Genomic DNA, 14,389 nt, shown 5'->3' on the forward strand with positions numbered 1-14,389 from the left:
ATAGCACTTCTCTTTGTAAGCTCATCTAAAACCATTACCTCCTTTGATGATCATAACAACTTTGTCTGGTAGGCAAGATGAGCACTAATTTTCCCATTTGTGAGGCAAGGGAACCAAGGCTGAGAGAAATTAATGGCTTACCCAGACCAAACCACTAGTTTTGGGCTCAGCCAAGGAGAGCATTCAAGTCTTCCAGCAGCTGATCTCATTGCCTTTCGGTGGTCAGTTGAAACAGACTACAGTACGTTGTAGGTATATGTTTTCTGTTCTGTCTTGGGCAAGGGGGATGGTGGCTCTGGAGTAGAAACTGCATACATCTTTTTGCTTTTAAGACAATAATTGAAAATCTTTTCTCCCATAAGGGATCACAGGATGGTATCCTATCATTTTACCAGAAGATGGTGCCATGCCTCATGGTTTGGAGCTCATGCAGAAGATTGTAGGTGGTCTGGAGCTCTCAGTTTCCTTCACTCACCCTGGAGACAGAGAGCGGGTATTGGAAGCTGCTGAGTTATTGGGCTGGAGCTTTGAGAATAACCTGAAGGATATTGTCAAGATGGATGAAGAGGAGCCAGCTGAGCCAGCCACTGTCACCATTTCCACACCGAGGCTCTGGCTGCCTGTCCATTGTGTGCTGCTTGCCGGCCAGATGCACATTCATAAGAACACATATTGCTACCTCCGCTACAAGCTGTATGATCATGAAGGCTTTTGGACCCCTCTCAAGAAGCCTAAGGAATCTACAGACAAAAAGCAGGTCATGGTTACTTTTAAGGCATCCAAAAGAGCAGAAGTCACTAGGGGTCCATCACTGCTTTGGTACTTCAGGGAGGAGAGATTAGAGATCCAAGTGTGGCGAGCTTATGGCAATGACAGTGTGGAGAGGCCCCACCAAACAGACAGTTGGATTGGCTCTGCCTATGTGGACCTAGCCAGACTTGGGGAGAGGACAGCAAGGACACTAACTGTCAGTGGTAAGTGAAGAACCAGCCTCATAGCTTACGGTTTGAGCACCTGATCTGTGACAAGCACTATGTGAGACACCCTCTCTGACATTATTTTATTTGATTCTCCCAGCAATCCTGTGAGATAGGTATCAAACCTATTTCACAGTTATGAAAATGGAGTCCCAGAGAGGTTGGGTAACTGCCAAAATTCACAAGCTACTAAGTGTTCTTTTCATTATTGTATGCTGACAGATTAAGAGTAATTTAGCAAGGCTTCTCTTAACTAAAGAGATTTCAAAAAGAAAAGTTTGCTGGCTGCTTTAAAATGGGCATTACCTAGTGACAGTATACCTTGGTGGAATCACCACAGCCCTAAGAACTGGCTCTGAACATGGTAGCTTTAGTGTACATCCAAATGTATCAGAACTTGCACCTAATATAGTACCCACCACATTGGTAGCACTCAGTTAATATGTGTAAAATAATGTGTGAATTTAGGGGACTACCTTTAACCACATGTATAAGAGCCTGTGTGATAATCTATAATGGTAGTTTTTTAAATAGACTGAAAAGTATACCTGCTAATAAACCTAGGATATCCTTTCTCTCTGGTCAGCTTATCTTAGACTCATAAGGAAGCCTACATAGTAATAAATTGATTCACAAGGAAAAAAGGTAACATTTTATAAGTGGCATTATGTGCTGAGTACTTTTCTTTCAAACATTTGTTCAATACTTGGTACATATACTTGGCCATGGGAATTCAATGATGAGTAAGAAATAGTCCCTGACCTCAATAAGTTTATAGTCTGATGGGAGACTAGAGTAGTAAATAAGCAATTACAGTAAAGCATAAGAACTATGAAGAAGGTTTTCTCAGTGGTCCTACGGCGGTGCAAGGATGTAGCATTTCATTGTTTTAAGGTCAGCATCTCGGGAAGGGACCTGAATTTCAAAGAATTTAGGAATAAGCTAAGAAAAGGGGTAAAGAAAGGTATTTTAAAATAAAACAGCATGTGTAAAAGCAGAGCTGTGAAGCAGTTTGATACATTTTAAGCACTATAAGTAATTTGGTACTGCCAGATTATAGGATATACAGGTTGGGAAATGATGGGAGATGAAACTAGAGAGGTGGGCAGAAGTACTGTGTTGAAGGCCTCTTCTAAGCAGAAGAGTGGACATTTTTCTAACAACTATGGAAACCTGTTTATAATGGGTTCTGAAGAGAAGAGTAACATACCTTTGTGTTCTAGAAAAATAAGTCTAGCAACTATAATGAGTTGCAGAATGAGTTGGAGATGTTCAGACCAGACTTTTTACAAACATGATATTTATTCATCATATTCTTATAAGGTTAGTTATTTTCCCAACTATACAGTTGAAAAAAACAAAGTCTTTTAGCCTTCCTTATGCGCTAACCCTGTTGTGGAGCAGGTGGCCCTGCTAAAGGACGAAAACTGAGTGTCTGGATGATCATGCCAGATTCGCTGGTTCTCTCTAGACCCACCAGGTATAAGTCTGGCTGTATTGAGCATCTCATCAAATGCCATATACCCTATTTCATCTCGGTTAGCCTAGAGTCACTTCAGAGACTGCAGAAAAAGTCCTTGAAGTGTACAACACTCACTTGAACTAAAGTTCATAGAGACAGACTTTTAACTATGATCATTCTGCTATAGAAAGTAACTTTGAGAAACTGAATATAGATTTAAGGATCAGAACTCAAGTACAAATACTTCTTTTCATTGAGTGATACCAAAGGCAATGTTTCTTTTCAGATCATAAATTTCTTTCATACTTCTTCACATCCCACCAGTCTAAGCTTTTTATCCTTTTGTAAAAGGGCCTTGTATAAGATGTGGCATTTGATGTTTGTTGAATGAGTCCATCCATCCTATCATCTATCTAACCATCCTTCCAGTTACTGTTAAATTTCTTGAGGATAAGGATTTAACTATTTTACTTTGAGTGTCTTCCCTCCTATGACTTGCCTTTATTTTCTGCTTGTAATAATCATAATTTACACATTGATTGGAAGAAAACAAGTGACCTAAAAGTAGAGGGAAACAAGAAAGTTTCCATTTTAATGCTGTGAGTCAATTAACTCTATTTTCCTGATTTGAAATGAGTCTAATGAAGCAAACTTTGAGATTCTGAAAGAACTATAGTCTCTTCTGCTTTATAAATAAAATCTTGTTTTAATATCCAGCAAGCCTATAAAGCCCAAATACCTGAGTTTAAATCTGCCACTTATTGAAAAATCAGCTTGCCAGGTTACTTAACCAATCTGAGATTTTGGCACATGAAAAACACTCAGCAAATATTAATGCCTTACTTTTCTTTCTTGCCTCTTCTGCCACAACCTCCTACTTCCCTTCCAAATGATCTCCAGGTCAACTGCCAGAACATACTTAGTTGGTGAAACAGGCTAAATTGAGTATCAAGGCAGCTTTCTGATGAGGAGAAGGCCTAAGAACAAGAGTCAGTGGAACATGTGGAAGAGAAGACAGGCCACTCTTGATTTAATAAAAATCTTGGGCCTGTAAGCAGCTTCAGCAGCCATCTAAGTCTAGCTGCCCCTCAGCACATGATGCCTTCCATAGTAGTTCTGCCTGGTAGTCATTTGGCTTTGGCTTCATATCTCACTACTTTCCATTATTGGAGCTAGTGTGTTTGTTTGGGGCAGGGGAAATAAAAATGTTCACACTATATACTAACTTCACAGATTTTTATACCCCAAGACTTCAGATTAGTGTATTGGGCCCTGTAGGCCTACCAAAAGAGAGAGGACCGCAAGCACCCTCAGTGAACATCTCCAAAGTTAGAGAACATTCTTGGTTCCTGCTTGCTTAGGCTTATTCTTCATCCCCTTGCAGGTGTGTATCCTCTATTTGGACGAAATGCTTCCAACCTCTCAGGAGCTGCCTTGCGAGTTCATGTGGTTCTTTCCTCTCTTTCTCCACATCTTGGGCCCACCCACGAGCTGGACTCCATGGACTGCAGCAGCCACAGTGAGTCCGAGCAACACCCCAGAAGATATGATGAGATCCAGCACTCTTTACCACCTGGCCACCAGAAGTCTTCTGCCTCCACCCAAGTCCCCTGCAACAGCACCGCAGCTGAAGTCTCTCCAGCCCAGGAGGTCCCTGCTGAGTTGGATGGAACTTTTGCAGTCACTATCTTAGTAGAAAGGGCAATGCACTTGAGCTTGAAAGGTATGTTCTGCTCACTTATCCAGAAATGTATATATGACTCCCCAGGCTCTGGTTCTGTCTTGACAGATCTTTCAAGTCATGGTAGGATCTATAAGTTAACCATCCTAATCAATAATTATTGTATTTCTTAAGCCTGAAAGTTTAAGCAATATGAAAGCCTTTCTGAACATAAGTAGACCTTGTCAGTTATCCTAATTTGACATATCATAAATTTCCCAGTCCAGAAACCTGAGTGTTGGCTTAGATACTTCTCTTTTCTTTATCTACCATCAAATTATCAGACCCATTAAATTGTTCTCTCTTAAATTTCTCTTAGATCATTCCTTCTTTTCCATTGCTACCTAGGGCAAAGAGTTCTTAACATTGGATCTATAAAACCTCCAAGAATAAAAATCAAGGTTGGTGAAATCGGATAGGGAAATAATTACATCTTACTTTTATTAACCTCAAACCAAAATTTAACATCTCCTCCAGTTGTGAATATAGACCATAGACCCTAGTAATATTAGCATTACCTGTGATAATGTCAACAATAGAAATCACAGGTATTTCCATATCTCATTGTAGTTATTGCCAATTCTTAGAATATCATTTATACCTATTATTTCAAAATTATAGTAGTTGGCAAACCTACAGTTAGATCTTTTTATGCATTAATAAAGCACATATATTATCATGTCACAGTTTTTAGTGTTTCCATAACTATGCCAATATAATTTGATTTTTATGTAATCCTGTGTATTTTACCTTATGAATTTACACACACACACACACACACACACACACACACACACACACACACACACACACTCTAAGAGGCCCATAGACCTCACCAGACAGCCAAAAGAGTCTGTGACACAAAGAATCCTTGCCGTGCTTTTATTCAGCCTTGTAAATTGCTCCTGAAATTTTCCCTTTGCCGTCACCCTTCTCTTTTGCCTGGCTTATCCAATCTTAAGATTCAATTCAAGCATCACCATTTACCAGAGCGTTTCCCTGACATAAAGAACCACCGCCCCCCTCCCCATGGTACTAAAATTGTTTGCATGGTTTTCTTCACTAGATATGAGCTCTTTAAGTTCATCTTATTCATTCATTCATCATTCATTCATTTAGCAACAAAGCTTTTTAGTATTTGCTCTATGCAAGCACTGTCCATGTATCCCCACTGTACTGGGGATAAAGCAATAAACAAAAGACAAAAATCATGCCTTGTGGAGCTTACATTCTGGTAGAGGTATATTCAGCTCTGTATTCCCAACCAATAAATTGCGTGCGTGCGTGCGTGCGTGTGTGTGTGTGTGTGTGTGTGTGTGTGTGTATGTATGTGTGTGTGTGAGAGAGAGTGTGAGAGAGAGACTTTGACCAACTTATTATCTCTCTCTGGGTCTCAAATTTCTCATCTATAAATGGCTAGGATTAACAATTCTGAGCTATGTGATGGCTATGAGAGCCAGAAACCATAGTCTTATGAGTCCAGAAATTTGAATATAAACCTTTTGGTTTGGCCTCCCTACTTGGCTCCTATCATCTCTGTATTGGCTTCTCTCAGTCTGTGCTGTGTTGGAACAGAAACAAAACTCATGCTCACAGTAACTTTATCTTTCTTTCCAATTTCAACTTATCCATACACACCACCAACAGACATTATTCCCAAGGTTATAAGCTCCTATAATGACCCCTACGTATAATGATCTTCTCATAATCTGAAACATTTTAGCTCAGGACAATCTTCTACAGTCTTATTTTGCTGTTTAAGAAATATTTAGATTCCAGATGAGTAACAAAATTGAAAAATAACTTGTACTTTTTTATTTTCCCACCAAAGCAGCCTATTTTTGACAAGTCGATGTATGAAAACAGATTTTTTTTTAAAGACAAAAATCAATAGGTGAATGAATTTAAGGAAAGTACATAGCTTTGATTTATACAAGTATTTTGGTTTTGTGTTGTTGCTTTGAAAATAAAATTTAATGTACAAATATATGGTTTCTATCCCGTTTTCAAGAGAGTCCCATGTTACAAAAAGTGGAATATATCTGTAACTTTTCAGTTAGACAGTGAATTCTGTTTTTAAAATATGATTTAGCAAGGTAATTTGACAATAATTTATTGAGCATCTCCGTGTTCTAAGTTCTGTTCTCATTTTTGTACGTTAATTATCTCATTTAATCCTTACCACAAGTGGGGTTTTGGCATGAATAGATTACAGTACATAACCACTTTAAAAATGGGGAAACCGAGGCTCAAAAAGGTAAAGTGACATGAGTTATACAGTTAATAAGTTCTGCAAAGCCAGAATTTGAATCCAATTAGATCTGGATCTGAAACCTATGCTCTTTCCTTTACACCAGTCTGCCTCTAAGATACAAGATATAGTTGTGTTTGCCAGTTAGTTCTTTTTACACTCTGTGTTTACCAGTCAGTCAAGCCCAGGGTGGGCATGTATCACACCCAGTCCTATGCTTACATTGCAAGAATGGTGGTTAAAATTCACCAAGTAGTAAATCTGTGCAGGGCCAGTGCCAGGTACAGAGAGTGCGGAGCAAATGATACATAATTTCTGTCCTCCAAGAGCTGATAACAGGGTTAAGGGGATTAGCAACTACACAGAATGTTCTGAGAGCCAAAGGGTAATATACAATTTAACAGTGTTTACAGAGTTTAGAAACAGAGAAATCAGATATGCCTAAAAAATCAGGAGAACTTTTAAATGAATAGGATTTCAAAAAGTAGGAATGCAATTCTGAGTGGCTTTTTCAGCTTGAACAAAGATATCAAAGTGCAAAAGTGTATGTTCTAGGCTTGCTTGGGGTGGGGATGGGGGCATGGTTGAGATCCTCTGGCTGGAACTGAAGGTCATCATTGCAAGGGAGCTATAGGGTATCATGAAGAGATAAGTGAGAAAATTGCTGAGCAGCAGCAAGGGCTTGACTAAAACTAATTGACGTGAATTTAGATGGCTGTGGACAGCACAGTGGTGACTTTTCTCCAGCAGTGCTTCACTTCCGTTCCCTTCCTACCATAACAAGTAATTTATGTCCCTTAGCTCATGCACCTTTCTAAGCCTAGATTCCTTTCTCTTTTCTTCAGCTATAATACCCCACCCACTCCACTGGCATTTCTGCTCTTCTCATTCACCAGCTCTCTTTTTTTAACACTAGGCAAACTCCTGCCTTGGGGTTTTGGGATCGACTTTCCTCTGCCTGGAGTATTTTTCACTTCAGGCATGTCTTTACTGAAATCACTTTGTTTCCTTGGCCACCCATCTAAAGTTACAGCTCTTAGTGCTGATTTGTACAGTTTACATTTTTAATGATGGGTACTATATTACCCATTTACTACCATTTTATTAGAATCATTTTTTCCTGCTCTTTCGAGAATGTGCTCATAAACTGTTTTGCCACGTTGTAGCCTGTGGGGGTTTTTTTGTTTAATTTGTTCCTCATATAGTTCTTCTTTGTATCTTTAGTGCTTTTTTGATTCTAAGGCTTTTCTGCCTCCTGGTTCATCTTTCTCCAGGTTCTGCTTTGTTGGCAACTCTTCCACATGCTTCAGCTCCCTTCTGCTTCGCAGACACCATCAGGTCCCACTTCTAAGGCTAGCATTTGTCTTCCTCCTCTTCTGTTCTCTTTCCCAAGGCCTCCTTGCAAAATCTCTACTCCCTTTCTCTCCTCATCATGCATTTTATTTTTTTATTAATTAACAGCAATAAGACAAACTAAAAAGTAATGCCACGTGGTCTGGTTGTATACTCTGAGGTGTTAGAACTCACAAGCGTAAAATAACAAGATATGTCAATTTTTTACCAAGATTTGGGAGAAAATAATTGTTTTTAATTTAAACAATTAGGGCTATATTATGAAAGATGAAATAAAATCCTCATGGATTTTTAGATAAAATACAAGCCTGCTATTAAAAATCATGCTTATTGTTGCTCTTTCAAGGCAGCAGAACCCCAACACTCCAGAGTTTAGTATTTACTTTTCTTTGGATTATTCGTTACTTGGTGGGAAAGTTTGAAAAGAATTGGTCTAATCTAATGGAAATTGTTTTGGTTGAGGAAAATACATCAGAGCAAAGTTGCTAGTACTTCATTTTCCCTAAAAGAAAGTTGAAGTTTGAGAGATCTAAGTGGGGGTATAAATTCAGTGATTCCAGAGAGTCAAGAGAGGCTTCTGAGAGTAGATGGTGCTAGAGTCTATCTTTTTAAGGTTTCTTATTAAATGTTACACTGCTTGTGGAGGGGAGTAAAATCTGAGTAAGAATTTTTTTTTATCCGATTGCTTTCTGTCCACGGAGTAGCCTGAGGTCTTTGGAAAAGTAATTACTGAAAGGAGCAGCCTGATAGAGAAGGAATAGGGTGGAGCCTCAAAGATTAACTTCACCTACAAGGTGAAGTATAAGTGTGAATTTGGAGAAAACTTGAGCTCAACGGGTAGAAAGAAGACAAACCAGTTAGGATCCACATACAGAATTTGTTCCTCTGAATCACAGAAATAGTGTTTAAGACATATTTATTTTCTTCTATTTTTTTTCTGTTCTCTTTCCATCATCTGTAAATCTGAGATTTATTGTGTTTTGGAGCCTTAAGGAATCTTAACGGAGTTTGTAAAGTCTCTATTATTCAGTGCTGTCCAAAAGAACTTTGTACTATGATGGAAATATTTTATATCTGTGCTCCAGTATGGTAGCTACTACCCATATTTGGTGAGTAGTTATCTTGTTGGACAGCTCAGACTATCTGATATCATCAGCTATCTTCATTTTACATGTTTTAATAAAGAATAAATGACTGAGTCTCCCACATTGGAAATCCTATCTCATGAAAATTAACACCAGCACAGTACTCCGTGTTTTACATTTCTTAACTCTAGTAGAGGCAATATAGTTGATGGCTGGGATCTTGGAGCCAGAAAGCTCGAGTTCTACCATTTAATAAATATGTGACCACTTAATAAATGTTTAATCTTTCTGTACCCCAGTTTTTTTTTTATTTATATAATGGGAATAATAGTGATAACTACTTCATAGGGTTGTTGTAAGAATTAAAGCTATTAATACACATGTAGTACTTAGAACAGTACCTGGCACATAGTAAGTGATATACGCTAAATGTTACCTACTATTATTATTTTTAATAGGAGGTCTAAGTATCATATGCCCTGTTTAAGGAAGCTGTGGCCTAGATAGGCCTTGCCCAAGGTCACACAGAATATATGGGGCAGAGCTGATAATTGATTATCTGACTCTTAAGTCTAGGACTTTTTGCAGTTTTTTTGCCTCTCAGTCCAGTATTTTTCATCACTCCATAAAGTAGAAGATGAAAGAAGTTATTTCTTGTCTGGGAATATTTATGAACTGAGCCTTGATAGTACAGTTTCAGGACCAGAAAAGATGTTAGAAGCATTTCAGCTACAGGGAGTAACTCAAGCAAAGACCCAAAGGTAGGAAAAGGCTAGGAATGGTCTTGCTTGTGCCTGTATAATGGGAGGCTTCCAACACATTCTTTTTGGTACACTGAAGTGCGGTCACTCCATTCTCTTCTGTTTCAGGGAGCCCCTTGACAGAGCGGAAAGTGTCGATACCCAGTTGTTGCGTATCTTTTACAACAGCTGATGAGCCATCTCCTGTCTACACCCAAGTGGTTGAAAACACAGATTCTCCCATCTGGAATTTTCAGCAGCAGTCAAGGTTTGTATTTTATGATGTTCTATCAGCCTTCCAGAATCTGCTTTTTGTTCCACGAGACGAACTCAGAATGGGGATTATAACAGACACAGTGATATTGAGCAGACCTGAAAAATGCTGTTCTGATCAAGCACGTTACTTAATCCTAGTGCTTATAAATCCACAGCCAGCAGTGGTTTAAAAGTTTTGTTGGGATTTTTTTTTAACTTTGCTCAGTACACCTCAAAAACTATTCAGTGAGGACCTTAATCATCTTTAATTCCTAGTGCCTAGATCAGAGTGGGACATATATGAAGATTAAGATAAACTTAAAATTTTCATTAAGTGGCATATGCTGCCCTCAGCTCCATATTCCCTGCAAGTTCAGGGAAGGCTTCTTAAATAAGACACCTCAGCTAAGTGTGGAAGAATATATGTAAGATATCCAGGTGAAGAAGGCAGAGAGAGCTCATCTCAGCAAAGGCTATGGATTGTACATCCTTAGAAAAGATTTCTGGAGTGGTGGAAAGAGCCTGCCCTCCAACCTCATCTGTCATTTACTTGCTGTGTGAACGAGTTACATAACATTTCTGAGCCTCAGATTCCTCATCTATAAAGTGGGGTCAATCATGGGGTTATGTGAGGTTTAAACTAGATGACATTTAGGAAAACTACCTCATGGTACATGTTAGATATACAACAAATGTTAAATCTCTATGTAAGGCTCATAAAATCGGAAGTTGACTCCTGTCTCATACTACAGTTAAGGAGACTATCCCAGGGAGGTTATGTAATCTGTAGGCAGGAGAGCCAAGATTAGAAGAAAAGTGAATAATGGAACTGTTTACCATTCCTTTGTCACAAAATTGTTTTATTTGATTCTCCTAGCAACCTTGTAGGTAGGTGATAATATCCCATTTAACAGATAAGAAACCCAGATCTCAAGGAAAACCAGGCTCGGGGTCACTCAGGTGACAACAGTAGATAGAATTCAAAGGTAGGTATTTTGACCCCCAGCTAGAATTCAAAACTGACCCAGTATTTGTTTTACTTTAGCACAGTCCCTCTCATTGAACTTAAAATAGGCCCACTTTAATTCCCAGGTGGAAGGAAATTAAATCTCTTGATTTGCCTTTGTTCTCCATCTTGCTCCCTGGAACGGTGATACCTGGTTTGGAACTTTCCAAATCTTTGTACTTTAAAACTGTAATTCATGTCATAAAATATATTAGAGAATATATTCGAGGTGCTAAGTGAATTCCAAATCAATTTCTTTTTTTTCTTTTTTTTTTTTTTTAGGCAAGGCGACCCTAGGTTGACCTCACAGATTGCAAGGACCTTGTCAGTTTACAATTTACAATCCCTTTTTTTAATTATTATTTTTACACCTACAGCACCTGGTCTTCTTAGGTGGTTTCCCATCCAAGTACTAACCAGGCCCGACCCTGCTTAGCTTCCAAGATCAGACAGGACTAGGCTGTTCAGGGTGGCATGGCCATGGACCAAATCAATTTATTTCTTATTTTGGTGCCTTGCTTCTTTGGAGTCAGGCAAAACTGGGTTCAAATCTTAGCTCTGCCACTTACTGACTCTTATATGACCTTGAGCAAATCACTTCACCTCTCTGAGCCCTGCTTCATCATCTCTAAAACAAGGAGAATAATGCCCATGTCACAGATTTATGTGCAGATTACATGTACATAAAACACTTTACACTATTCCTGGCCCAACATAGGCACTCAATGAATGTTCTTTTTCTACACATTCTTTTCTTCTCACCGTTCCCCTCTACACACATGGCACAAGGAGAATCCTTACCTGCTCCAATAAAACTATTCATTACATATTGAGGAGCTCCCTTTTCATACTTCCTCCCTTGTCTTGAGAAACAGTTTGAATGTGGCAGATACTATTGAGGGGGAAAGTTTACCAAGGGACCTATTTTCAAGTGTTAGCAAGTTAGTTTACCCCTCTGAGCTTCCATTTCCTCCTTTTAACTGTGAAAATTAAAATGTATCCCAGAAGTTGACCATGAAAGTGTTAGGAAAGTGCTTTGTCAACTATGAAATAGTCTTCAGTTCCAGGTTTCATACTACAGAGACTTCCTGCACAGTTCATTTATGGTGATTGTTTTTCTTAATAGGCTATCAAAAGAGCTTCTTTTGGACCCACAACAAACTCTGGTTTTCAAAGTTTGGCACAAAGGAGGTATGAACTCTATCCTACGTCTGGTTGTAAAAATAAGCTCACACCCTGTTGACAGTTTGCTGATCCTTTTTTTTCAACCAAGCGCAACAATGGCACTGATGGTACTGAGAATGCATATATGTGTTCAAGGGAATTCCACAGGATGCCACTGAAATTTAAATCCTTAGAAATCATTTCATTTTGTTTAACTGTGTGCTTAGTGCAGAAACCCAAGTACATTTGGATCTTTCCAATTGCATCTCAACTGTCATAATGTACAGCCTGCCATACACAAGTGATTTTCCCCCTTTTGTATGATGTTATGCCTTCTGTTAACTCTGGCTTATAAACCAAGACCCTAGCACTTTTAGACAGCGTACAATATTAGAGTCTGACAGCTTGTCCTTCCTTGTTTTAAGAATCTCCCCAGGACGGAGGTGCTGACATCATGGTCATAGAACCTAGTTTTACTTAGCGATCATTTATTAAGAGGCATAATACAACAGCGTTAACAGTACAGACTCTGAAGCTACAATATTTGAATTCTAATACCAGTTCTGCCCTTTACAAGGTAGTAAGACCTTAGGTGAATGATTTCTCCATGCTTCAGTTTCCTTATTTATAAAATAGGGATAGTAATAGCACTTACTTCATAGAGTTTTGGGAGAATTAAATGAATGTCTGATGCTTAGTATTAACACCACCTCATTTTTTGTTTTTATTAGAAAATGGCACTATGCTAAGAGCTTTAAAAACATCTCTAATCCTGCAAAGTAACAATATAATTAGTTCAGTTTTGTAGATATAACAGCTGAGGCCCAAGGAAGTTTAGTGGCTTGGCTAAGGTTTCATAGACCTATTAATTATCGATGGAACTAGGATTTGACCTAGTTCTGACTGGCTATATAACCTTCACTATGCTAAGTGCTAGGCATACAAAGGTAAAATAAGAGAGACTAAGGTCTCTAATCTCCCAGAGCTTATAGTCTAACAGTATACTGTAATGAGGCAGATACAGGGTGATCTGGTAGTGGACAGCTAACTGCGGAGGTCAGAGAAGGCTTCTTGAGGCATACATACATCAACTGAGAAATGAAGGGGCAGGACATACTATAGTCAGAGGGAATAGCAAATGCAAAAGCCCGGAGTAAAGAAAGAGCATGAGAGAAGGTCAAGATGGCTAGAACTGCAAAGGGAGAATGGTGAGTTGTCCTGCTAAGTCTGATGTTAACTTTAACTCTTCAAAGCCATTGTTTTTCTCAGTGATCGACTTAACAAGATTTCTCCTTAAGTATATTTGGGGTGTAGTGCTTTCATGTTAGGCAGAACCCTCCAAGTGGTGTTATCTAGACCTAAAGTTAGAATATATCAAGACCAAGTTACATTTCCAGTAACCAACAAAAGCAAGATTAGTTTTCTTTGCAAAGCTATAACAAATCTTGGGAATGCAGATTAATGGTTTTAGCCATCACTCTCCATCCCAGTAGATAAGAATACAACTTCAAGCATTCCTAGAATCTAAGACTATCCAAGTTGAAGGGGATCTCAAATCGGATACAGTACTTCTCATATATTGGAGATTTGAGGCTCAGGGAGTTAATGTATTTTCAGTTCAAAGCCATGCTCAGATTGCTGTTGTGGCACACTGCTACCTTGTCCCAGTCTACGCTGGCCAGTTCATTCATGTTCTCAGTGGTTGTTTATCAAGTTCTTCATGATGTGGGAAGCTGTTATGCCAGGTACAGAGATCATAGGGAACATCCAGTAGTATCTGGCCTCAGCTTTTTGGTAGGTCCCAGTCTAAAAAAGAGCAAGCTGTGTAAACAAATATTAGACAGCATGTGATGAGTTCAGTGTCACCAGCAGTATGCACAAGGAACTGAGAAACTCATGACCGCTCCTCTTGAAAATTTGCATTCCTTGATTTATTTAGCAATTTGAAAACAGAATTGTGTCCATGTTTGGTAGAGTTAGCCTTTGACGTTCAGTGTAGAGGATGGAGCCTATACAAAACAGGAACTTGGAGTGTTTATCCCCAGCTACTTTCATGTCAGAAATGACAAATAAGAAGCAGTGAGTCTCAGAATGAAGATCATTGAATGGTAGCTTTCCCAGCCAAGAAGGATCTTCAGTTATTAAAGGGAGCCCTTATGAAACAGAGCCCAAGCTCATTGTGCACCCTTGTGCTGGCTTTCCAGAAGGTTGTCTCCCTTTAGAGTTTTATCTCACTTGTTTTTAAATATAATACATATGTATGTTAGAAAAAATTTTGAAAATACAGACAAGTATAAATAGGAAAATGTAAATTTCTCTAAATTCCAAGGACAATGATTTTTCTTCTGTGTAAGGAGTGTTTTCCAGTTGTCTATA

At 38.8% G+C, this 14,389-nt stretch overlaps 1 protein-coding gene and 1 pseudogene across 8 annotated transcripts in view; one reads left to right on the plus strand and one right to left on the minus strand.

Moving 5' to 3' along the window:
* Nucleotides 1-14,389, plus strand: part of C2CD3 (C2 domain containing 3 centriole elongation regulator) — a 108,443-nt gene that overhangs the window by 66,994 nt on the left and 27,060 nt on the right. For all 8 annotated transcript variants that reach the window (XM_016161429.2, XM_016161432.2, XM_036221348.1 and 5 more), the window contains exons 23-26: nt 363-974; nt 3,824-4,162; nt 9,718-9,856; nt 11,976-12,040. In XM_016161429.2, the coding sequence (XP_016016915.2) occupies nt 363-974; nt 3,824-4,162; nt 9,718-9,856; nt 11,976-12,040 (1,155 nt within the window). The remainder of the gene's footprint in view (nt 1-362; nt 975-3,823; nt 4,163-9,717; nt 9,857-11,975; nt 12,041-14,389) is intronic.
* On the minus strand, nt 11,218-11,335 carry LOC118603698 (annotated as a pseudogene).

The sequence above is a fragment of the Rousettus aegyptiacus genome, unplaced genomic scaffold (assembly GCF_014176215.1).
Source record: "Rousettus aegyptiacus isolate mRouAeg1 unplaced genomic scaffold, mRouAeg1.p scaffold_m13_p_5, whole genome shotgun sequence".
Lineage (NCBI taxonomy): Eukaryota > Metazoa > Chordata > Mammalia > Chiroptera > Pteropodidae > Rousettus > Rousettus aegyptiacus.